The 25124-nt window shown below is 31.9% G+C and overlaps 3 protein-coding genes across 3 annotated transcripts; all 3 read right to left on the bottom strand.

Annotated features, from left to right (window-relative positions):
* Nucleotides 1–3049: 3049 nt before the first annotated feature.
* On the bottom strand, nt 3050–6134 carry LOC139481029 (toll-like receptor 4). The gene has a single exon (XM_071264059.1). The coding sequence runs from the start codon at nt 5847–5849 to the stop codon at nt 3312–3314; it is 2538 nt and encodes an 845-aa protein (XP_071120160.1). The 5' UTR covers nt 5850–6134; the 3' UTR covers nt 3050–3311.
* Nucleotides 6135–10822: 4688 nt separating this feature from the next.
* LOC139481028 (uncharacterized) lies at nt 10823–13618 on the bottom strand. Its single transcript, XM_071264058.1, has 4 exons — nt 13455–13618; nt 12882–13046; nt 11818–12187; nt 10823–11270 (listed from the first exon to the last, which is right to left on the bottom strand). Exons 2-4 carry the CDS (start codon nt 13035–13037, stop codon nt 10966–10968), a joined length of 831 nt encoding a protein of 276 aa, XP_071120159.1. The 5' UTR covers nt 13038–13046; nt 13455–13618; the 3' UTR covers nt 10823–10965.
* A 7964-nt stretch (nt 13619–21582) lies between these two features.
* On the bottom strand, nt 21583–24656 carry LOC139481027 (toll-like receptor 4). Its single transcript, XM_071264057.1, has one exon. It carries the CDS (start codon nt 24391–24393, stop codon nt 21880–21882), a length of 2514 nt encoding a protein of 837 aa, XP_071120158.1. The 5' UTR covers nt 24394–24656; the 3' UTR covers nt 21583–21879.
* Nucleotides 24657–25124: the final 468 nt, after the last annotated feature.

The raw sequence follows: 25124 nt of genomic DNA, 5'->3' as shown, positions 1-25124 counted from the left end.
TTTTGAAGCTTAAGTCCAATCAACTTGAACTTTGTACACTTGTTGCCTATGATATGATCTTTCTAATTGTAAAGATTCTAATTAAAAAATAAGACCTTTTGACCCCAATTTCACGGTTCACTAAACATAGAAAATGAAAGTGGGAGTTTCAGGTTAAAGTTTTTGGTCAAGGTAGTTTTTGATGAAGCTGAAGTCCAATCAACTTGAATAATTTCATTCCACTGAACATAGAAAATGAAAGGGGGAGTTTCAGGTTAAAGTTTTTGGTCCAATCAACTTGAAACTTAGTACACTTGTTGTTTATGATATGATCTTTCTAATTGTAAAGATTCTAATTAAAAAATAAGACTTTTGACCCCAATTATACGGTTCACTAAACATTGAAAATGAAAGTGGGAGTTTCAGGTTAAAGTTTTTGGTCAAGGTAGTTTTTGATGAAATTGAAGTCCAATCAAATTGAAACTTAGTACATATGTTCTCTGTAGTATAATCTTTCTAATTGTAATGCCAGACTAGATTATTATCCAATTTCACGGTCTATGGAACATGGAAAAGGATAGTGCGAGTGGGGCATGTACTTTGGCCACATTCTTGGTTTTTATCAAATCAGTGTGAAGAAAACTATGCTTGGACGCCAATGGTAACTTTGAGTAAACGGAAAGTAGATTTTCATCAACAACTTTTAAATTGATGTTGAAAGACCTTCAAATAAACTCTGAACAATTGGTTTTTGGGATACGATGGCTTTCAAGCAATCTGTAGACTTATACCAGTGGCTCAGGACAATGCCCTCACGTCAAACGTTTTATTCTAAACATTAAGGACCATCTCAGATTCTTATGATTGTCTTGGTTTAAAAGGTAAAAACAAACAAAGGGATTGAACTTAAACAATTTTCCTATAATATTCTTTTTATAATCTTCATGTTTGATATTTCCCTTGACTTATATGCGTGTTTTTAACAACACGGAAAATCAGAATCAAGCAGTATTTATATTTAGTGTTTTTTTATAGATTTAGAAACACGTCAGAGTGAACTCCCCAGTTGTGATAAAATGCGAGAATTCTCTGAATTCCGATAAATCTATTTCTGTCATATAAGAACTGAAGTGGAGTTTTACTTATATGTCACCGTTATTTTTTAAACTAATATTTGATATTGTACTGCCATGAAAAATACAGAACCATTATTATTGCATAATATACGTTCTTACTACAGGGGTTGTTTAGGTAATTATGCGCATGCGTATAGTTTTCTTGACTTCAAGGGGTACTAGGTTAAATGGTTGCTGTGGATTCCCCACTCAATTGATTAATTTGTAACTCATGGGTCCTTTCTAAGTTTGTCTGCTATTGAGGGTTATTGTTGTTGCATAATTTTATATCATATGCATTATTTAAATTAAAATAAATTAGTCCACATCGTTAAGGTTATTTTCAACACCCCTTTAGGCAAAATGGAGTCTTCCATATAATCGTTTCGAGTTGTCTCCCTTCCGGAAGTCACTTCCGTGAATTCTGAATCAGAACATTACGTTGAGAAAAATTAACTCGTTCTGTCGATAAACGTCGTATTATATTAAAAACGATCGCAATTTAAACCGAGGAATGTGTACGGAAAGGAGTCATGATCACTGACCCAAAGGAAATTAAATATTTAAAGAGTTAGGAATGGGGTTCCTCCTAGAATTAACGTAGGAAAATAGGTGATAAGATACGAAGTGAAATACTTCTCTCACTCTGAGTCTCAGTGACTGTTGTGGAAAGTTAACTTGGAATTGATAGTACAAAAATAAAACACAATAGGCCTAAGTACATTGTTCATACACTTTTAACCGGGATTGGCTATTTTGTTACTATTCAGATTACGTAAATTACATTTTACATGTTCAGTTGAACTAGTTTTGAAAATAATATTATCCAGCTACATGTATACATGTGTCAATGAAAACAATGGCAATCGTATCCCTCAGAGCAATCTGCTCTTTGATTAATTTCTCATATGTCTTTTTGTTTATAATGTTGGTGATTTAATTGTTCATCGATATAATTCTGTATCAATATTATGCAAAACTGGATTGACATTTTATAATTTCTTTATGTATGACAGGAATAGCTTATGTGATGCCATGTTTTAATGTGTTCATATTTTATATAATAAATATTTGAGTGATTTTAACCTCATTTCATTTTCTTTCCTCTTGATAGATATATGTATTCATTGATAATTAAAAAACGATAAAAAAAAATGTGTTGCATTGACCATGGATGTATATAAACTGAAAATTGACTGTTCATAAGAGTAATTGTCCTTGTAGCCTATTTTTAGTCGAGTTGCCATTCAATCAACCATTGCTTTTAATTATATCATCAATGCTCTCTGTGCATCATTTTCTTTTCCAAAACAAAATCTTTCGAGCCTAGAACAATTGTTTTACCAAACTAACTTTGATTAAGATGCAATTGATAGAAAAGGTCAAATAGTTGGTTTTGAGCGTTCTGATGAAGGTTAATCCAGGTCAGCAGTTGATAGACTAACATTGTGGCCAAACTTAATTATTTCAGATGATACATTTTTAACAATAAAATTAGCCATAACCAATTTTAGTTTGATTAAACCATTTGAAGAACAAGATTTCTAAAAAAAAACCTTTTGCAAGAAGGTGAAAGGTACAGTATCTTTTATGAGACCATTTAATAATAAGATAGTTTCTGGGCAATATTGTTTTTTAGCAAACATATTTTACAGAAAAAAACATGTGTCAAGAAAGTGAAAAGATGAATTATCAAGTGTCATATATTTCTGAAATACTTATTCTTGGAAAAAAAGGTACCCTCATCAAAGTAGTTAACACTGGGAATGATATTAAGGATAGGATAAATAAAGTTTGGCAAATAAAAACTTGGTCAAATTTAAACTAACAAACGAGGAGACATGGCAATAACAACTTTTGAGATTTGATTTAATGTACAAGTACTAACTCTTCTCATTCTTGGATTTTCTCATCTAATGATCATAAGATAAGGTTAAAGATAGCGCAATAAGAAACAAATAGCATTCTTTTATTTAACATTATTTGACTCTCGAATGTGAAAACATTTATCATTCATATAATCATTCAAGTTAAAATCCTATTTGTAATGAACTAGTGACTTATGCCTTTAAATCAGTTTAAATTAAATAATATAACAATATGTCTGTAACCTTCTGTTTAAGCGTCAAAATCCCCAATTCTGATAGCAGTATCTACACGCTAACAATAAAAGATACAGATACGTTTTCGAAAGGTGTTAAAAACCTAATACTACAATCAACCTAATTGCAATTTTAAATCATACCACACATTCTCTGTGTTCATGTCATCACCAGGCCATTCGATCATAATCACATCTTTCCACATAATACTAAATTCAATAGGAACGTCTTCTTTTGACGTGCCATCTTTCATTATGACAATAATGCGCTTTTGTTTTCCTTGCTCGAACATTTCATATTTAGCCATTTCAATCTCGAACTTTCCCCATTTCCTTTTGATGAATCCTGGTGTAATTAAAAAAATGATAAATTTACTATTTCGCATACTGTTGATGACAGTATCTGCTCGATCTACCCCTACCGGGAAATCTCGATCTTTCACACAGACACTCAATTTCCATTCCTCTTCTATTATCGGTAGGAGTGAACCTATTAGCCATTCACAGCAATCGGATGCATATGCAACGAAAATGTCATACTGAAATTCAACCTCGTCCGATTCGATTAAATAGTTCATTTTTAGTTTTCGATAGAAAAAATATGCCATTCTCCATCGAAACTGATAAAGTATAGCTGATAAACAAATGATGACAAAGGACGAAACGATGCAAATGACGCCTATGCGTAACCAAGCGATTGCATCGCAATCTGAAAATGTATCATGGAATCGTTCTACAACGAATCTAGTAGTTGTCCTCGTTCCATTGGCAAATTGACAATAATAAGTTCTATTTGTATCCAACAAAACCTTGGTTTGCGTTAGCCATTTCAAAAAGTCCCGGTTTTCACAAGAGCAAGCAAATTCATTTCCTTTTAACAGTAATGATAAATTCGTTTTTTGGAAAACATTGTCCGCCCATTGTGTAACCATTTTGTTGAGAGTGAGCAACTGATTAAATCTCAAGTCTACAATTTTGAGATTATATAGTGATGTCAAAGACTTCGGAAAATTTCGAAATGAGTTGAAAGATAAATTGAGGTGTTCTAAATTCGATATCACACCAAATGTCTTCGGAAGGGTCACTAGATGATTATAAGAAATATCAATATTAATTGTACTGTTTCCAAAATACTTAAAGACATTTTTCCGTTCTCTAAATGTGAGATCTAAGTTTGCGTCACGCAAGAGGATAGTTTTTACGTCTCGCATTAGTTCAATTACTCCCTTATCTACATACAGTCTTGAATCTATTCCTGAAAAATCTACGTGTTCTAACACGTTACCTTCGGGCATAAAAATATCAGGAAATTCTTGAAAGGCAAAATGTGATAAATCTAAGTATTTCAGTGCCTTTGTATTTTTTAATACCAAACTAAACAAACTGGACCCTGTCATAACATAACTGAAACGCAAAATTTCTAGTTTTGGTGGCAGTATAAACGTCATATTGGTTGGGTGTTTTGTTTCTGTATAAAGTGACGGGAAATGATTGTTTACGATCATTGAATTTGGCGGGAGAATAAATTTCATGTTTGAAAACTGAAGCGGAACGTACGAATAATCGAAGAGACGCAGATTTTTGACGGCGTTTGATAATTTAATAACCTCTATATATTGTTGATTATATTCCACTGAAAAACTATTTGCTGACAATATGATATTTTCAAAGCACTCTGGGTGATCATGTACAAATAATGAGTTAGGTTTAACATCAACAATTCCATTGTATGACAAGATAATAGTTTTCACACATATAGTTTTTAAATATTGCATCATATCACTTGTAATAACAATTTTAAATGGATTTTCTGAAATGGTTCTAGATCCTCGACTTACACGATGGATATTTATCATGTCCATTGTTTTATTGCGGAATGGAAACAAGAGCTTCAGGGCGTGCTTCAAGCTGAAGTACGAGTTTGATAAATCTAGACTTGTAACATTTGAAAACGGATTGAATATTCCAGCTTCAATAGACGCACTCATTTTATATAGTTCGCATCTACTAAGGCTCAATACCTTGACGTTTGAGTATTTAAAGTTGCTAAATGTTTTATTACTTAGTTCACAAACTAAGCAATAATCAAATGTAAGATTCTGCAAATTTTTCATATTTAGAAAACCATCGCCAAACTCTGGATTTTCACATAAATCTATTGACAGAACATTCAGATTGACCAACCAGCTAAACGCTTTATCGGAATATCTGCAAGGATTGCCATGGCAAAATGGTTCGAACGGCGAAGGTTTCCTCATGTTGCGATTTAAGTAAAGTTCTTGTATGTTCTTGAGCGGACGAAAAACATTGTTTGGATATTTTGTATGATCTAATCGATTTCCAGTTAGAATAAGCACCTTTGTTTCGTTTAAGCCTGAAAAAGCATCACTGTTCAAGAAGTTTATTTTATTGTTTGCAAGGTTTAAATGTAATAGCTTACTATATCTGTTGAATGTTCTGGCTCCTATTTCGGTTATGACATTTTCCGATAAATCAAGTTCTGTTATATTTTTAGGAAGATTCTGAGGAATGTTTGATAAATCACGCTTTGAACAATTGGCAAATAAATCATGTAGATCACAAAACTGAGCAAATGCTAATCTGGCTATCATACAAAATGTCACTGTCACAATTAAATACAATCTCCCATCCATACTCCTAGAGTTATTTGATACTACAACAGCAGGAAACTACATCCTCACTATATTTATACTTTACTATTTTAGAAAATTGCGGTTGCATGTCACCACACTTAAAATAGCCTATTTTAGGACACTGGTGTAAGTACTACAGTTTTATCTACGATTCAATTTCGGATATTATTTTAAGCTTGTGTAGTAAACATTTTATCTTGGCAATTTGAACTATGTATTAAATATCTCAACATAACAGTGTTTTACGTTGTAAAAATCCATATCATCAAAAGTTGAACTATTCATGTAGATTATGTCCGAACACTCTTATCAATTAAAATTTTATTTTTATGTTTGAGTATAGTAATTATCAATCAGGAAATAAAACGTTTTGTTAGATATGGAAGGCATAATTAATGATTTTTTTAATAGATTTAGGTGATGTATGCCTCAAACGACACGAATATTCTACAAAACAAAATACGTGAAGACAATATGGGAAAAAATAGCCAATAGACAGTTCGATTTGTGATGCTATGAACATTCATTTGTGCTTTACACTTTTTGCCTTAATTCATTTTGTAAAATATATTTAATATACATAAATATCTAAGTATAGAAATTACATTTAACTGTTTACCTCTCTGATGAATCCTGTTTTTCCTTTAAACGAGATAAAACACCTGTGGTTTTAATAAATTAAGTTATTTTTAAATTAAGATTCGCAGCAAACAAAAGCGTCCAGACAATTTCAAAATGCATATATAAAATTTTATGTACAGACATGATCGTAAAAGGTAAAGTTAATGTATAGCTAAGAAGGATGAGCAATTCTACCCACCAGGACTCAATCGCTCATCTGACAAAACAAGCCAAATTGATATTAATGTCCAAATGAAGGTAAACTTACATGAAAACAAAAGCTGCCAAAATAACCATTTTTTTTACAGTCAACCAAGTAATTCACATTGAAAATATGAACTGGCATGTTGTGACAGTTTCTCTTTATATGTCTTTCTTTAAGACAACATAGAAAAATGATTAAAAGTTTAAATTAGTAATTACCTGACAGTTTAAATGGATTTGAATTTGACTCGGGTTCTTCAAGTATTTTTGCTCATGTTTTTTTTTTTTTTTTCAATATGTCGTAGTTGAGGGTCTAAAGGAGAATTCCATTAGGTAAGACTTGGTTAAAGGATAAATGGTTTTATTGCTCCAAAACATGATTAACCTCATCACATTCTATACACGCCTTTTCCAAAAAGCTGAAACCAGGAAACCTGGGATTTAGTTTTTTTCGTTGATTTCTCCTTTTCTTCTATGTTTTTCATAGATTATTTTATCATCATTCAATCCAGCAGTATGTTTTTCTTTAAAGCATTTTTTTTTTATCTTTTATTATGTTGGGACATACCATAGTTTACTTTACAGTATGTGCGTTAGTAAATGTTTTTAGTTGCATATGCAATAACTGAGGAGTTAATTGTCTCAATGGTAGCAAGCCACACCTCCTTATTTTATATTCAATCCACCATTTTCTGTTCCAAGTCAGAATATAACAGTTGCTATCCATTCGTTTGATGTGTCATAAATTTTGATTTTGCCATTTGACTAGGGACTAGTTTTAAATTTTCCTCGGAGTTCTTTTTGTTTGTTTGTGATTTTACTTTTTGCACCATTGAATATATGCATTACTAATAAGTAACTGAAATGTTGTCTTTCTTGTTCGAATCTTTTGACATACTTCACTAAGTTCAAAGTCTTAACATAATACATCAAGAAGATTTCGAGTTTTCTTGAAACTGTATTTAAATCCGTAATAATAAGATACCACATTTAGGTTAAAGATCATTGATCTTCTCCATCTCTGAACTATTTAGATATAACCTTGTTTGGAAACAAATGAGATAAAACGATTTCCTTATTACTAACCTGATAAATAATTTAAGCAAATACAGTTTGGATACATAACTTTTTATCGGTCAAGCTTTTATCAAAATCCACCTACCTAGTTGATTTATGTTTTATTTTTTTGTTCTTATCAAAACTAATCTAGTTTAGTAAACTGTCAGTATCGAAGGCGGTACTTTAGTGTTGATGCATACGTGTAGATTAATCGAATTATTTTCATACATATTGCTTTTGATGGTATCAAATAGATAGATACGTGTATAAATCTGACAAATCTACTTTTGATATTCTCATTCAAATATCAAATAGAGGTTATATCGGGCTAGAACAACAGATTCCATGTACATTTAATTTAAACAAATAAATTTTGTTCAAACCGAAGTGGCACTTTTATTCATACTTCTTTATTTTATCGTATTAACGTATTGTACGTTCATTATACATGCCGTTGCCGTCTCAATTTAAGGTAGTAACACACTTCAACCCCGATGGCTTGTTAATTGGTAACCTTGTTGATCAGCTGTAACAAAAAGAAGTATACCTACAATTCGACTGAATACCACTCAAAACAACTTAAACAACACACAATCTGATTGAATATAAAGACAAACTAAATATTGATTTAAATTTTCAGTTTGTATATTCTTATTCTTCTATCATTTGTGAGACTGTCATTAAAGTGAGAGGGTTAGCGCTATAGAAACTGGTTTAATCCACCATTTTCTTCATTTGAAAATGCCTGTACTAAGTCAGGAATATGACAGTTCTTGTCCATTCGTTTTTGATGCGTTTTGTTATTTGATTTTGCCATGTGATTATGGACTTTCCAAATTGATTTTCCTCTAAGTTCAGTATTTTGTGATTTTACTTTTTGTGAATTCAAAAGTAAAATAGTTATTATGGTCAAATATTAGATAGCTAAATTGTTGACAAAAAAATAAAAAATACAAAAATATTGATCTCCGAGGAAAATTCAAAACGGAAAGTCTCTAATCAAATGGCAGAATTAAATGATAAAACACATCTAACGAATGGAAAAAAACTTTGAAAGAAAATGTGATTATAGAAAGTCCTAATGTTAACAAATTTTGCACATGATCAAGTTAAAAATGCATGCACTGCACAAAACTGACAAAGAATTGAATCTGATTATTCAATTAATTACACTTCAATAGAAACTAATATTTCCTCGGAAAAAGAAATGATTGGGAAAGGCAATTTCCACCCCAGTTTTGTGTTATAAATATTTCGTTTTATTTCTTTAATCAAATCTTTAAACAATTCACACATGCATGCTGTTAATTTTTTAGTTCCTTTTGTGCAATTTCATCAAATATAAGGGCACTCTAAGTTTGACCCCAATCAATCTCGATGGAAGTGTTGCAAAACGCTCTAAAGGGTATTCTATTTTCATGGATACAGTGTATTAAAGGGACGAAGTCCCCTATAACAGTAGAAAAATTAAAAAAAAATTAAAATTAAAATCGGGAAAGTTTCCCGAAATTTTCATTGTACTAATGAACTTAAAATCGTTAACTTTTTCTAATTCCCGCATTTGCGCAGAAATCTACTTTTTTCTTTCTGTCTCGTTTGTTATGAGACTTTGAGTGAAATATATATTAATCAGTCCAGTAAAATATAGGAAGGAACACAATAACAGTTTCATTTTTAATTATTTAAGAAATAATTCATTGGGGCTTCAATATATCGTCATTTTACCACGGGTTGGCCCTTTATGACAAATATTTTACCCTGAGCGATAGGACAAATTTGGCAATTCTTTTGGATCGAAACGCTCTAGGTGGAGGCACTATTTGCAGTTCTCATAAATAAACACACTATTAAATTGGCGTAAAAAGAACGGAGCAAACTGAATTAGTGACACGCTTGAGGTATTCCAATAACGTATTTAGATAGTTTTGGATGAATTCAAATGATAATTTAAGAAATAATTCTATTCTGCCATGCTCTATGCTCATTTTAACGTGGGTAGGCATTATATTTGTTAATATTTTAATACCGAGCGTCAGCGAGGTATTAAATGTTTACAAATATAATGCCTACCCATGTTGAAATGAGCTTAGATCATGGCAGGATAGAATTATTTCGATTCTAACAGGAATATTTGAACTTTTTCACTTCGAAGCGGACCTATAGTAGACGCTCGGAATGTCGCCATTTTGATTTCATGAACCAAAACCGTTATAGAAAATCAGCAGTTTATCAATAAAAAAAATAACAGAAACATTTAAACTTACTTTTAGAATGTTTTTATTTAATTTCCTAGCGAGCAACACCAACAAAAATGTCCATTTTGATCTCTGGCGTTGTTCAAAATTCATCTGACGTTGTAATTTCAATTGTGACGTCAATAACGTGCAGCCCATGTTCTATTTAAATTAGAACATGGTTTTGTACCCAAAGCTCAAGAAGAACGTCATATTAGAATTCCTTATAATGTCTTATGTATTGCTTATACCACATTTTAGCCTCGTTTGTTTACGTTTCCCTCATCCTTGTTGTGATGATTTTTGGTTTGGCAAGCGTTTTTTACCCGTAAAATGCTTATATTCTTACGTCATCGTTCTATGACGTCGTATATCGTATTCATAAAAAAAGCATATGACGTTGGAGTACGATTGGGACAGCCCTGACAATATATTCATATTTTACCACGGGTGTGTACTCAAAGCGTTTGAAGGACGTCATGATATAATCTTTGATATAAAAAAAAACGTTACCTGATGATAGCGTTTCTTTGTTAACATTGAATATGACGTCATTACTAAAATAACGTCACAACTAAAATCCCTAACAACAGAACCAAAATCAAATTAGAATCGTTACGGTATTACCGTTTCTTTTTTGACAGATTTTGAGTTAAAATATGTTGGACTTAAAAAAATAAATTTATACAGATTTCGTCCCCTTATACGGGTAATGCCTGCCTCATATTACTATCTAAACTTGTAACTTTAAGAGAATAAAATATCTATCTATCCATCTCGTTTGTCATATTAATAGCTCTTTACCGCCCCTGCAGACCGTTAATTAGTTGTTTTTGTTTGGAAAAAAACTAAATCTATCAATAAACGATTTTATTTATAAAAAACGACAATTATGCAATAGCAATAAATACATTTATAAAAACATTGTAAACAAAATAAAGTGTGTATCAAATGAAATATAGGTAAATGAGTATACATTTTGTAAAATGTGTCCACATTCAGTGGATTCTACAAGCATCAGTGCAGTATATACTTGGTGGACATTTATTCTGGTTGCATTGTAATAAACAATATCTGTCTGCATAAGGATACCGACTTCTGAAAAGTGGTGTTGCCTGGCATGTTCTACCATTGTGTCCTGAAATGGGTAAAAATCCGACTGGGTGTCCTTGTTGAACACCAGTATGAGAAAATTGACTTGTTCCAGACGACGAAATAGCTATATCTGAACAGCCATAAAACTGTTCTTGTGGCCCACAACCAATACAACAGTTATGGTTATTATCACAGTTGTATGAGTTCCCTGAAAGAATAAACAATATCAGATAATAATAGACATAATAAACAAGCAGAGCAAGCTTTTAACTGTTCAGAACGCATATGACAAACTTATTGTAATTGATAGAAATAGGTACGTTATTAGTTCCTGGTGCTACGAATAACTCAAATATATACATACAATAATTATTATCTATTACGTGAATTGTTGAAAATATGTGACATTGACAGAAATCAATATTTCAGATCATTTCACATGAGCAGTTAAGGCCACAATATATAATAGGAAAGTGTGGTATTTCATTTTTAAAGGTGGATAAAGACCAGGATTGATTTACGGAGACATATTCTGAATGATTCAAATTGTTTTCATACATATTGAGTTTCTCGCTGCATTGAAGACCCATTGGTGGCCTTCGTCTGTTGTCTTCTCTATGGTCGGGTTGTTGTCTCGTTGACACATTCTCATTTCCATTCTCAATTTTATATTATCACTATGATTATCAGTAAAAGTTGTAAAATTGTTTATCTCTAGTTATTTGTATAGATTGAAATAAGATAATGTTTCTTACCTGTATTCCATTTCCACTGCAATACACACTGTGTACATGTTAAACCTTGAGGAAGAACAAGATCAACTGTATATGTTCCGATTACTCCTGGTTCATAGAACTTCGACTGACCATTATGTTGTTTGAGTAGGTTCCTATCTAGACACGCTTGAGTGGCTGGCTGACGTGGATTGTTAACCGGACAAAGACGGAACTCAAAATATCCACGATGAGTAGCAGTTATCTGAACTTTAACCTGAATACTTTGTCCTGTCTTAAATTGACTAACGATGGTTCCTGTTGCATATTTTCCTCCAGCTTCGTTCTCATGAGCCTCGTTCCATGGGTCACCGCATACGCCACATTTTCCTCCATTAACTGTCCATTGTTTCTGAAAAATTATAGGAAATGGAAGTTTAATTTTTCTCAAAAGTTAATGCGCAGTATCAGATTCACAAACTACGTGACCATGAAGCTTATGTTGTTTATCGGGTCTGAATTAGCCATACTACATCATTAATGTACTTATTCAAAATCGTCCTCCGTCCTGAACTTGTGCCGAATTCAATATCTGAATCTAATAAAAGAGCGTTAGCCAAATCATGAGGCAACCTCTAATAATTGTTACTTTTTTCTTGGATACTTTATGACGCGATGAGCTCTTTCTTGCCTTTTTCGCAGTTTTTTTTTTCAATTTCGCGGTTTTCTTACGTTTACTTTATTTAAATGACATATTCGCGACAATTTATATCCGTGTTAAATTTTTTACTGGTAAAAGCCGCGAAAATAAGTTGCTCACGAAAATAAGTTGGTCTATAGAATTTGTGAAGTCAATATGGCGTGCATATCGAATAAAACAAATAGCTTTGCACTGTGATGGAAACCATCAATAAATGATATAAGTATGCATATTTCAAAGATATACGTGTATTCTAGTATATTAAAGCTGCACATTTATTACCTTCTTGTAATGTAAATGACAGTTCTGAGTTTCTAAGATCTCGTCGTACAATACACCATTATGTTTTCATTAATTCAACTTGAAACCTTTCCTAATTATATCTAAGGTATGTATGAATACTTACATAAAATCCTCCACAAGACATCTGGTTATCGTTGTAATTCTTCGGTGTGTTGTACCCATAACGCCACATTGAGGATCTACCAGGAGGGGATATAAGTCTACCGTGCGCAAAGACCACAGCAATAAATGTACATACTGTATAAATCTGTGTCAACATATTGTTTTCCTGTGAATTCCAAATAATGTGTTATAAAGAATAGTAAATTAAATAATTAGTTCATATACACGTAAAGTAAAATATCAATATTTTAGAATCAAGCAGTTCTGGTTAAGAAGATGGGAAAAATCATACCTAAACAATATATAGGTGTCTATACACTATTTTAATATCTATCAATCAATGAGTCTAAATATATTTGGAATGGGACAATTGAAGGTTTACAAGCAATGCCTAATTTCCAAATAACGTAATTATTTTCAATTGCACATCCAAAACACACCACTCAAATATAACATTTTAATATGATTGATGCCGTAAAATCTTAAGAATTTATATCAAAACTTACAAATATTATGACAAAAATGTATATGTCTAAAGATTTAGTTACGGTGAAAATAAACTAATATTTCTTACCTATTTTGAAGTTGTTTCTCCACGTGCTTTTGTTTGTATACAATTTTACATGTGCTTCCATATTTATAGGAGAAGAGACGGATATTACAATGAATGGACTAGGATTAATACGTTTACATTTAGATAACACATTCCTTAATCTCTTCGCAACATACGTATGATTCGTATGTAATAATTCGAATGTTGTTTTGATAAGTGAAAAATGCCTGTACATTTGATAATCCTACTATTAATAAAAAGGGAAATACCAGTCGATGACCATGACGCTTATGACGTTTGTTCGCCTCCATATTTTTGACTTTCATTGTTTTTCGTTTAAAGAAATACGCAAAAGGTTAAGAAAAATAACAAACATTTACGTGGTTATAAGGTACATTGTTATGAATGTTGCGTTTATAATTTACATTAAGTCCGCTTTATCAATTTGTTTATTAAACTCATTCTGCTTTCAATGGTTTAAATTTTTCTCACCAGACTCGATGTTTGTCTACAAAAGACTAATCTATGACGCTCGAATCTAAGGTCAAAAATATCAATTTAGGTGTGAAATTGATGATTATGGAGGATTCAAATTTTCGTAATTTCCTACCAAATATTCTATTCCTGGGGTACAAAGTCCTCAGTCTTTGACGATATTCTTAGTAATAATTAGCTCGAAGTGGTTTCTCGATGTTCAATAAATCACTAATTATTTAATCTTATTAAGAAATATGCCTTAGCAATCGACATAAAGTAATGAATCAATTTTTCAAAGGATATATTTTAAAAGCGATATTCCATCTTTCAAAATTGACCTCAAATTGATTTACTAGCACTCATTGTAAGGATGCATTTTGTCTGAAAATGTACAGTTCATAAAATTTCTACCAATGATTCAAAACTGTTCCTGATGGACTATGTTTACCCTACAATCGGTGCTGAATGTTTTAACAACTGATATTACTGATTGATACATACACATTTTGTCTAGAAATAAAATAATCTATTATGCAATAGTATTCTAAGTATCATTTCAACTCTATATTACATAAAAACTGATCTAGCCTATCTATAAAGGCCCATTTGGTGTTTTTTTTTTAATGTTTTGCTGTTTAAAGTTTTAATCTCTACTGCAAAAGAGGGAGGAAATATACCAAAGGGACAGTCAAACTCATAAATCGAAAACAAACTGACAACGCCATGGCTAAAAATGAAAAAGACAAACAGACAAACAATAGTACACATGACACAAACTAAAGAATAAGCAACACGAACCCCATCAAAAACTAGGGGTGATCTCAGGTGCTCCGGAAGGGTAAGCAGATCCTGCTCCACATGTGGCACCCGTCGTGTTGCTTATGTGATAACAAATTCGGTAAATAGTCAAATTCGGTAGGTTACATTCATGAAAGGAAGGGGATTGTAGTTACGACGTAAGAAACATATCCGATATCATTTGTGAAACAGTTAATCCATAACGGTGAACCAACTCGTGATGGCGTCCGTAAAATTTTCGAAGGGATGATTTCAACTTCACCATTTGGAACTCTTGGTTTAATAGCTTCCTTGTGACTGATCGATTTTTTTTTTAGAACAACATGTTGTATGCACTATAATCGATGTATGATCAATTTAACATTGTTCGGTATCATCGAATGTTCATATTCAGATCGGTATACTATCGTTCGATACTACTTCTGGTGGCCTTTTAGTTCGGTAAATCTTTGGGTCGTTGCTGTAGCTGATGGACTATCTGTTCGATACGTATCATTTACAAGGTATACTTCTGAAGAACTATAGGTCCGGTACACACCATTGGATCGGTCCTGCTGATAGTGGACTATAATCTGGTACTTCTGCTGATAGTCTGTCAGTTTGGTACATGTTCTATTGAAATGATAGTTTCTGGTGCAATAATTGTGTACTCATATTAAAACTTACGTGTAAAAAATGTTCATGGAAAGTATCCAATAGATGATATAGAGTGCATTAGTTATACCTTTAATCTAAACAGAAGATGTGGTATGATTGCCAATGAGACAACTCTCCTCAAAGAAATTAACAACTAAGGGGCAACAAATGTAAAAGAATTCAAACGAGAAAAACCAACGGCCTAGTTTGTAAAAAAAAATAATGAACGAAAAACAAATCATAAAACAGCAACAAACGACAACCACTAAATCATAGGTTCCTGACTTTAGAAATGCACATAGAGAATATGAAGAAGCAAACTAATATGTTGACTTCAAACGCTCCCCTTTAACTGGGACAGGGTGTAACGACAAAATAAAATAACAAACAATGCAAAACAATAAGCTATAAACAAATTATGAGAAACAGCAAAAATTACAGGCTCCTGGCTAGGAACATGCACAAATAATTTGTGGCGAGGTTTTTGTGGGTTTTTTTCTGTATGCACTTACCACTGGGTCGATGCCACTGCTGGTGGACGTTTCGTCCCAAAGGGTATCACTAGCCCAGTAGTCAGAACTTCAGTATTGACATGAATATCAATTATATGGTCATTTTTAAAAATATCCTGTTAGATAACTTGGCCCAACTTTTTGAAATGTTTGGTCGTCAATGCTCTTCAACTTTGTACTTATTTGGCTTTATAACAATTTTGATCTGAGAGCATCACTATTGAATCTTATATAGACGAAACGCGCATCTGGCGTACTAGATTATAATCTTGGTACCTTTGATAACTATTTACCAGTATTTGCGAATTTTACTAATAAAGAAATCATTTGTGGATCATATATAGATGGTTGTGTGCCAAAAATCTGTTACATTTTTTTTTTTTTTTTTTTATAAAAATGTGTTTTATGAATACACAACCACACTTATAATCGAAAATGCACCCATCACCTTAGAATTAAGGTACAGTCTACACCAGACCCAGCTGTCATACTTCTCGATACTTGTAACAAACCGAACAAATCAGTGGTATTTTAATATGCTACTTAGTGAAATGTTATGATAAGCAAAAATAGTAGTTTACTGATATTGAAATGTTATAAATCCATCAAAGAGGTACAAATCAAAATAAAAACAAAAACTGAGGGATTTAAACGAACCCAACATGGTGCTAAGACAGGCTAAGCGTCTCCTTTTATGCAAGCTTTACTGGCCATGTGAAATCATTCTTGTTCACAATATTTATATATGTATCATACGAATTTTTAACAGCGGTTAAATTTACAGATTAGATGACTTGGATCCAAATATTTAATACCGCAAAAACATGTGCTAGTGATTTGAGTTTGGCTGATCGTATCGGTCAACCGTTCGTGGATCGTATCGGTCAACCGTTCGTGGATCGAACCGTGAAACTGATGGGATGTCTACCAAGCGTCCTCTGGAAAAATTAATAAACCGACTTGCGAATACACACTATATCAAAATATCCCAATCGCTTGCTTGTATGTTAAATGACCTATGAAGGTATACAGGACAGCCACATTTTATGAATACTTTTTGCATGCATCTCTTATATTGGAGGCTATGATAAAAACAAAACCAATAGACACTGAAATGTACTTATAGTAGATTGTTTGGTAATGATTCTGAGTAAAGTACATATATTATAAGATATTAGATAATGACTTCCTTTTGTCGTGCAAAATCATTTTCCATATCCGGGTAGCATCAAAACAAAGCACGGGTTCCACAGTTTCCTAGATAAAATAATATTTGCTAGTACTAGTCACCGAATTGAAGGTTATAGAGTTCATCGTCCTGTTTATGTTGTTATATGATTTTTTTCAAGATGTCAGCTTGGTAACATTTTGGTTGCTTGTTTAACGTCCAATTCGGTCAATCGAGTTCACCATTAGATTTTGTGAATTGGTTTTATCCTTTTGTTTAAACATTATGCATTTTAATACTATCTGTATTTAGAATAACAATACATGTATCAAATATATTGCACCAGATTGGAAGATTATTACATCTTCCACAGTAGAATGACCGTAAAAAGAAATAGCACTGGGGAGGTGTTTCTGTGCCGAATAATGATAGCAATCATATACAAGTTAAATGCTATCAATAAGTAGTTTGATCCGTTTTTTTTAAAGTTTTTGCTACCATTTCATTTTACTTCATTTTACATAATGCAAATGTCTTAAACATAGTCTTGTCATTCAATGTAATCAACTGCTGTTTTTTCTTTTGTTCCTGTCACAAACACAGACAAGTTTCAAGAGAAAATGTTCAAATTATCTATTACAGCAAAACAGAAATGAAGAGATATATAAGAGGTATTGTGTCCATGGTTTATATTTTATGATATACTTCCTAATCCTGACCACAGTTCCTATTCTTCTAGATAAAATATTGCATGCGCTTAATATTCTCCAATACAATCCGGATTTGTTTATGTGAACGTGTAATATGTTAAATGGAACAATTTTTGAAAGTCTTCGATTAATTGTTTGGTGGTTTGATTTTGGTTCGTTTATGTTGTCAATCTTTAGATTTTTTAATGATTTTACTTTTTAACTATGTGGAGTTTCTATATTTGTTACCTAGACCATTCCCCGTTCAGCGTCAAACTAAATAGAAATGGGAACGAATTGTATACAGAACCATTTTAGCTTTTCAACATTTAGAGTATTGAGATGTTTTAAAAGTTTAATAATCAATGAAAATAAAGAGTGCATTTTTCTGTTGTGCTAATGAGGAAAATGGATTGCAAAAAGTAAAACAAAGTTTTTTAACCATTTTGTGTACCGTGAGCTAAACATTTTGTTTATTTACAAACTGATAGATTATTTCTTGATTCGACTATTTTTAATATTTGTTTTTCGTTCATTTTTTATAATTTTTACATAAATGAGGCCGTTAGTTCTCTCACTTGGATTGTTCTTATAGCTGACTATGCGGTATGGGCTTTGCTCATTGTTGACGCCGGACGGTGACCTGTAGTTGTTAATGTCTGTGACATTTTGGTCTCTTGTGGACAGTTGTCTCATTGGCAATAATACCACATCACCTTTTCTATAATTAAGAGATTTTAGCCTTTCTTGTACTCGATTTTTAAACTTGATCTTTTTAATCTTTTAGTCAGTATGTGCGAAAACCAATACGGGAGATAATCTTTAACACTCATTTGATATTAATAAATAAATGTTGAAGAGTTACCCCCTCATTGATGATCATTGGCTTTCCACGGTAACTCAATCTTTTACTTTTGATTTTGTTTAGGATAAAGAACGGAATTAAGTCCCATTCACACACTCTATGCAACGACACATACATAATTGCTAGGACCAGATATTGATCTAACATACTTATAGACGTAATATGTTCAGGTCACTAGCGAAGATAAATCAATTATTTATTCTAAAATATATATGTGCCATAGAGATTAAGGTAGGATATACCTATAAACAAACTAATCAATCATCATATATTAAGTATTATCTTGAATATACGTTACTTACTTTCACAAAACGTAATTATCATTCAGAAGCATGCCGTGCATTGTTTACAAAGAGAAACACTTTGATATACCGTATAGAGGGTAATTTTCGCGATTTTCTATTAAATAAGGTATACGAAATATTTTGGCGGTTATTATTTTGTAGGTTGCAAAACTTTTATCAATACCTTTGCAAGTGCTATTTTAAATTGGCGGAATTTATTTTGGCGAATTTGTTCTATCCGCGAAATGTACACCCTGCAAAAAAAACCGCTATACAGTACTAGACTTTCAAAACAATAACAAAACTTATAAAGTGTTTTATTTTTTAAAAGTTATGTGATGCACAGCAATAGTTGAAAATTTAGCAGTTTATTTATAACAATTTAAAGTTATACATTATCCGACTTTTAACAAATAACTATATTTGGCAGACATGTATACTTTAAAACAAATGCTTAGAATCATGAATACACTACGGAGAGAGGGATGCCAGAAATGTGAAAATAGACTTCAGATATATTTCGTTTTTGCAGAAAAATAACATAATGTGTTGCTGCGAATCATAATAGTCAAAGAATTGTATCTGTTGGACACGGACTATCTACGATGTGGCGGAAAAGACAAAGCATTGTAAAAGTCAAAACTACAGCCAGTTATTCTATGCCCCATTCGAGCAAATCAATAGAAAATTGCCACAAATAGCAAATAAAGCTACATGTATGTATGGTGGACTGAAGAAGGACGGAACACATAAAATGTCTATTAAATGTCAAATAGACCTATTGACTAGGTTCTGAAGCCCATCCTCTTTTATTGTTGTGGATATGGGAAAAATTATATAATTGAAAAGGTTCATTTGAAATACTTGAAAAGTTTTCTCAAAGAGAACACAAATACTCAGAACCAAATTTTTTTATACGGAAAGGGACGTCACCTATTATCACTTCGATTAAAAATAGAATTATTTCTTATGATTGTAAACTGGTTTCAAACAACGATAAGGTTTCCATCTTAACTTACAGGCTAGCACTTCACTATAACACGTCAAATAACCACGAAAATAAATAAGGTGTTAAATGTAAATGGCATATTAAATGAATGTGGATTATCAAATATTTCCCTACTTCAGAATGGTGACTATCCCAAAGGGTTAGTTGCAGCGGTAAAATATCGACTATCGAATCAATTAAAGCAAACATGGCATTCGGAAATTGAAAACACCTAATGCTTATCGTTTTGAGTTATTGGAAATATAAGGACATTATAGTATTTATTGATATGTACTTATAATATAATAAATGTCTCTAGGTGGATACTAATAATTTCCCACGACACTACAGCTATAAGTGGGGTTGAATGTTGTAACGGAACTAGTGAGTAATAGTCTTATTTTGCAATACATATACATAAGTACATTTAGAAGTTGATACTTATCATTTTTCACGAATCAATAGTTTCTGGGGAAACTACAGTATTAATGGTAATCGTGGATACTATTTATACGACATTTCATACGAATACATATGTTTTTATATCAGCTGATATTGATATTATGCGGCAATATTTTACCTTTTAGCTCATTTCTTGCTAAATGATTCAATATTTACCAATAATCAATTATTTCATGTAATATTTTACCCTTTAATCTTTTGTGTTTTCATTCATTATACCTGTATATCAATGTATATGTTAACACTTATTTATCTATACGTACAATTATAAATATCTGTTTATACTATGAAAATCATACTAGTACATGTAGTAATGTAATCTTCATTCTCCATTATATTAAAAACTTTATATTCGATGACAATTTCTTCAGTGCAGTTTGACCTTTTAATTTTTTTGGTTTTTGGGTTTTCTTGTGCGAAGAGATCATTTGTAAACTATTTCCTTATTACGTATACTCATAAGATTATTATTTGCATAAATTATAAATAAAAGTCAAATTTGCACTGCTGATTAAAAATATTGTGTTATTTTCATCTATTGTCAAGTTGATACGTTCGTTGTCTTGTAAGACTATCCTCGATCAATACTCGTAGTTGTATATCTTAATACTGTATTTATTCCTAAAAGTTCTGAAGTTCAACATTTTATTTTTTAGGAAGTTATGGGAGTGTGAGCTAGGAGTAAACTGGATCTGCAATCGGCATGGAACTAGAATACATACATCGCTGTTTATATCCAAGGTCAATGGAATACCGTGACATCATACAATACTACATTACATAAGTTATAAATGATAAATTTTGTTTTATTAAATTGATATACATTTGCAATTGTATTCACATGTCACATCTTATACAATGTCTTTGTATATTGATACAATGCGCATCTATTGTGTTTTAATAATGTCTTCAATATTGCATTATGTATTTACATACATAATGCACCAAAGCTATACATGACTACATTAACCTATGTTTATGAACTAAATGAATGAATGTCTATAGCACAATAACATGATATAGATATATGTTATTACAATAATCACAATAAACAGGAAATAAAATTATTGTTAAAATAACTATTTCAATATTTAAAAAGAGAATTTTGAAGCTATTCACATGCACATCAAAATTAAAGCATACTAAGGTTTGTCGAGATGTTTATACATGATTATGAAATCCCCCCCCCCCAGTTTTTGATGGGGTCGTGTTGCTTAGTCTATATAGGTTTACTTCTTGTGTCTTGTGTACTATTATTTGTAAGGTATTCTTTTTCGTTTTAGCCATGTCGTAGTCAGTTTATTTTCGATATATGAGTTTGAATGTGTCTTTGATATCTTTCGTCTCTCTTTTATAAAAAGAGTTAATCGAAGGAAAACATATCCCAATTGTTTTGCAAAGAATAGATAAATTCAGTTTTGTACCAGTCAAGTTAGGACAAAACGTAAATTGAACGTCTCTTTATGTCAATATTCATAACTCTTCATTGATAAATGAACATGTTAGTAAGATAGCTCTATCAAACTTACAGTTTATTACACCACTTCCTAAAAGTGATACCACAATTTCAACTCAATTGTAACTTTAGATCATACAACACATTTTCGGTATTCATATCATCACTTGGCCATTCGATCATTATGACACCTTTCCATATAAGACTAAATTCAATAGGAACGTCCTCTTTTGATGTGCCGTCTTTCATTATGACAATAATGTGTTTCTGTTTTCTTTGTTCAAACATTTCATATTTAGCTATTTCGATTTCGAATTTTCCCCATTTTCTTTTGATAAATTTTGGTGTAATTATAAAAATTATAAATTTACTATTTCGTATGCTGTTGATGACAGTATCTGCTCGGTCTTCCCCTACCGGAAAATCACGATCTTTCACACAAACACTCAATTTCCATTCTTGTTCAAGTATCGGTATTAATGAACCTTTAAGCCATTCGCAGCTATCTGAGGCATATGCAACAAAGATGTCATACCTGAATTCAACATCGTCCGATTCAATTGAATAGTTCATTTTTAGTTTTCGATAGAAAAAATATGCCATTCTCCATCGAAACTGATAAAGTATAGCTGATAAACAAATGATGACAAAGGACGAAACGATGCAAATGACGCCTATACGTAACCAAGCGATTGCATCGCAATCTGAAAATGTTTCATGGAATTGTTCCATAACATTAGTAATATTTGTTCTTGTTCCATTAGGAAATCGGCAATGATAATGCCAGTCTCTGTCCAATGAAACCTTGGTTTGTGTTAACCACCTCAAAAAGTGTCGATTTTCACAACTACAAGCAAATTCATTCCCTGCGAATAGTAATGAAAAATTATGGTTTTTGCTTACATCGTCAGCCCACTGTGTAACTTTTTTGTCTAAGGTTAGTAACTTGTTAAATCTCAAATCTACTTTTTTGAGATTATATAATGATGTCAATATCTTCGGAAATCTTCGGAATGAGTTATAAGATAAATCAATGTGTTCTAAATTGGTCATGACACGAAATGTTTTCGGAAGGGCCCAAATATGATTATGAGAAATATAAATACTAATTGTTCGATTTCTTAAATATTTAAAGACATTTTTTCGTTTTCTAAATGTTAGGTCTAATTTAGCATCACGTACGAGGAGAGTTTTTACTTCTCCCATTAATTCAGTTACTCCTTTATCAACATATAATCTAGAATCTATTCCTGAAAAATCTAGCTGTTCTATAACGTTACCTTCAGGCATGAAAATATCAGGAAATTCTTTGAAGGAAACATACGATAAATCTAAAATTTTCAGTGCAAGTGTATTTCTAATTATCACGCTGAACAGTTTGGACGCCGCCATTACATGACTGAATCGCACATGTTCCAGTTTAGGTGGAAGATATAACGTTACATTGGTTACGGTCCTATCTGTATATAACATGTGATTGTTTGAGATCACTGAATTTGACGGGAGTATAAAGTTCATATCTGTAAACTTAACCGGGACGTATGAATAATCGAATAGTCGAAGATTAATCATAGTTCTTAATAATTTTTGAACCTCGATGTATTGGAGAGGATATTCCAACCATAAACTATTTGCTGATACTATAATATTCTCAAAGCACTCTGGGTGATCAAAAACAAATAATGAGTTGGGTTTTGCATCTACAATTCCATTGTATGACAGGATAAGAGATTTCACACAGATAGTTCTAAGAAACTGCATCATTTCACTTGTTATAACAATTTTAAATGGATTATTTGGACTGCTTCTATCATTCCGACTTACACGATGAAAATTTATCATATCCATTTTCTTATTACGGAATGGCAACAAAAGCTTCAGGGCGTGCTTCAGGCTAAAATATGAGTTTGATAAATCCAGACTTGTCACATTTGAAAAAGGATCTAAAATTCCAGCGTCAATAGATTCACTCATTTCATACAGTTCACATCGACTGAGATTCAGCACAGTGACGTTGGAATTTCGAAAATTACTAAAGGTTTTTTTAGTTAAATTGTAAGCTAGACAATAATCAAATGTAAGATTCTGCAAATGTATCAATTTGAGAAATCCAATGCCAAAATCTGAGCTTCCACATAAATCTATTGACAGAATGTTTAGATTAACCATCCAGCTGAAGGCTTTGTCGGAGTATTTACAAGTTTGTTCTTGCTTAGACGGAGGTGTACGTCTCATGTTTCGATTCAGATAAAGTTCTTGTATGTTTTTTAGTGGACGGAAAACATTGTTCGGATATTTTGTATGATCTAATCGATTTCCTGTTAGAGAAAGCACCTTTAATTCGCATAAGCCCATAAATGCATCACTGTCTAAGATACTTATTTTGTTGTGTGCTAAGTCTAAAATTACTAGCTTACCATATCGTTTAAATGCCTTTGGTTCTATCTTTGTAATGTTATTGTCTGATAATTTGAGGTTAGTTATATAATCCGGCAGATTCTGAGGAACTTCCGACAAACCACGCTTTGAGCAGTTTGCAAATAAAGCACTTAGTTCACATAAATCTGCACATGCAAGTTTGCTAATTATGCAAAATGTCACAAGCAGAAGAATTGTGTAATCCATACTGATCACCTTTTTTTATATTTATTACACAAACTGTACGTTACTCCGACCATGTATATACTTTAAACTTTTAAGAATATTGCTGTCTTTTTAATTCAATACACTAACAATAGATTATTCAAGGACGTGGAATTGACTGCTATTGTTCTATTTATTATCAATTTAGACTATTGTGGTTTTAACATTTAATCATGACAACTATTTATCTGCACACCATCTATCGAGACGGCCAAAAATATTACTTAAAACCAAATTTGTTCTGATTAATTTTATTTGTTTGAAGTAATATCGTGTCGACAAGCGTTTGTGCGATTCTATTTTAAAAATGATAAAAATTAAAAATAAACTCTTATTACATTGTTTTGTCCGTAGCTAAATTTTAATGAGAATACACTTTGTTTACGCGGATATAAGTTTAAGCTGTACAGTTGAATTGTAGGTTTGTGAAATAAGTTTACTATCTAAAGCTTGCACTTAATATAACCCACGCTCCATACACGATATTTAGCTCCAACAATTTAAAAACAACTAATTTCAATTTTAACCAAACTTTTCAAATGATTACAAGATTAGCATATTCTATAGAGTACTAGTAATCATTTGAAAAGTTTGGTTAAAATTGAAATTAGTTAAACTGTTGGAGCTAAATATCGTGTATGGAGCGTGGGTTATAGTAAGTGCAAGCTCATATATCCCCGTGAACTTGAAATTACAAATATTACTGAAACTAG

The sequence above is a fragment of the Mytilus edulis genome, chromosome 7 (genome assembly GCF_963676685.1).
Source record: "Mytilus edulis chromosome 7, xbMytEdul2.2, whole genome shotgun sequence".
NCBI classification, from domain to species: domain Eukaryota; kingdom Metazoa; phylum Mollusca; class Bivalvia; order Mytilida; family Mytilidae; genus Mytilus; species Mytilus edulis.
Note: the sequence above shows the minus strand (reverse complement) of the source record. Positions and strands in the feature narration are given on the sequence as shown.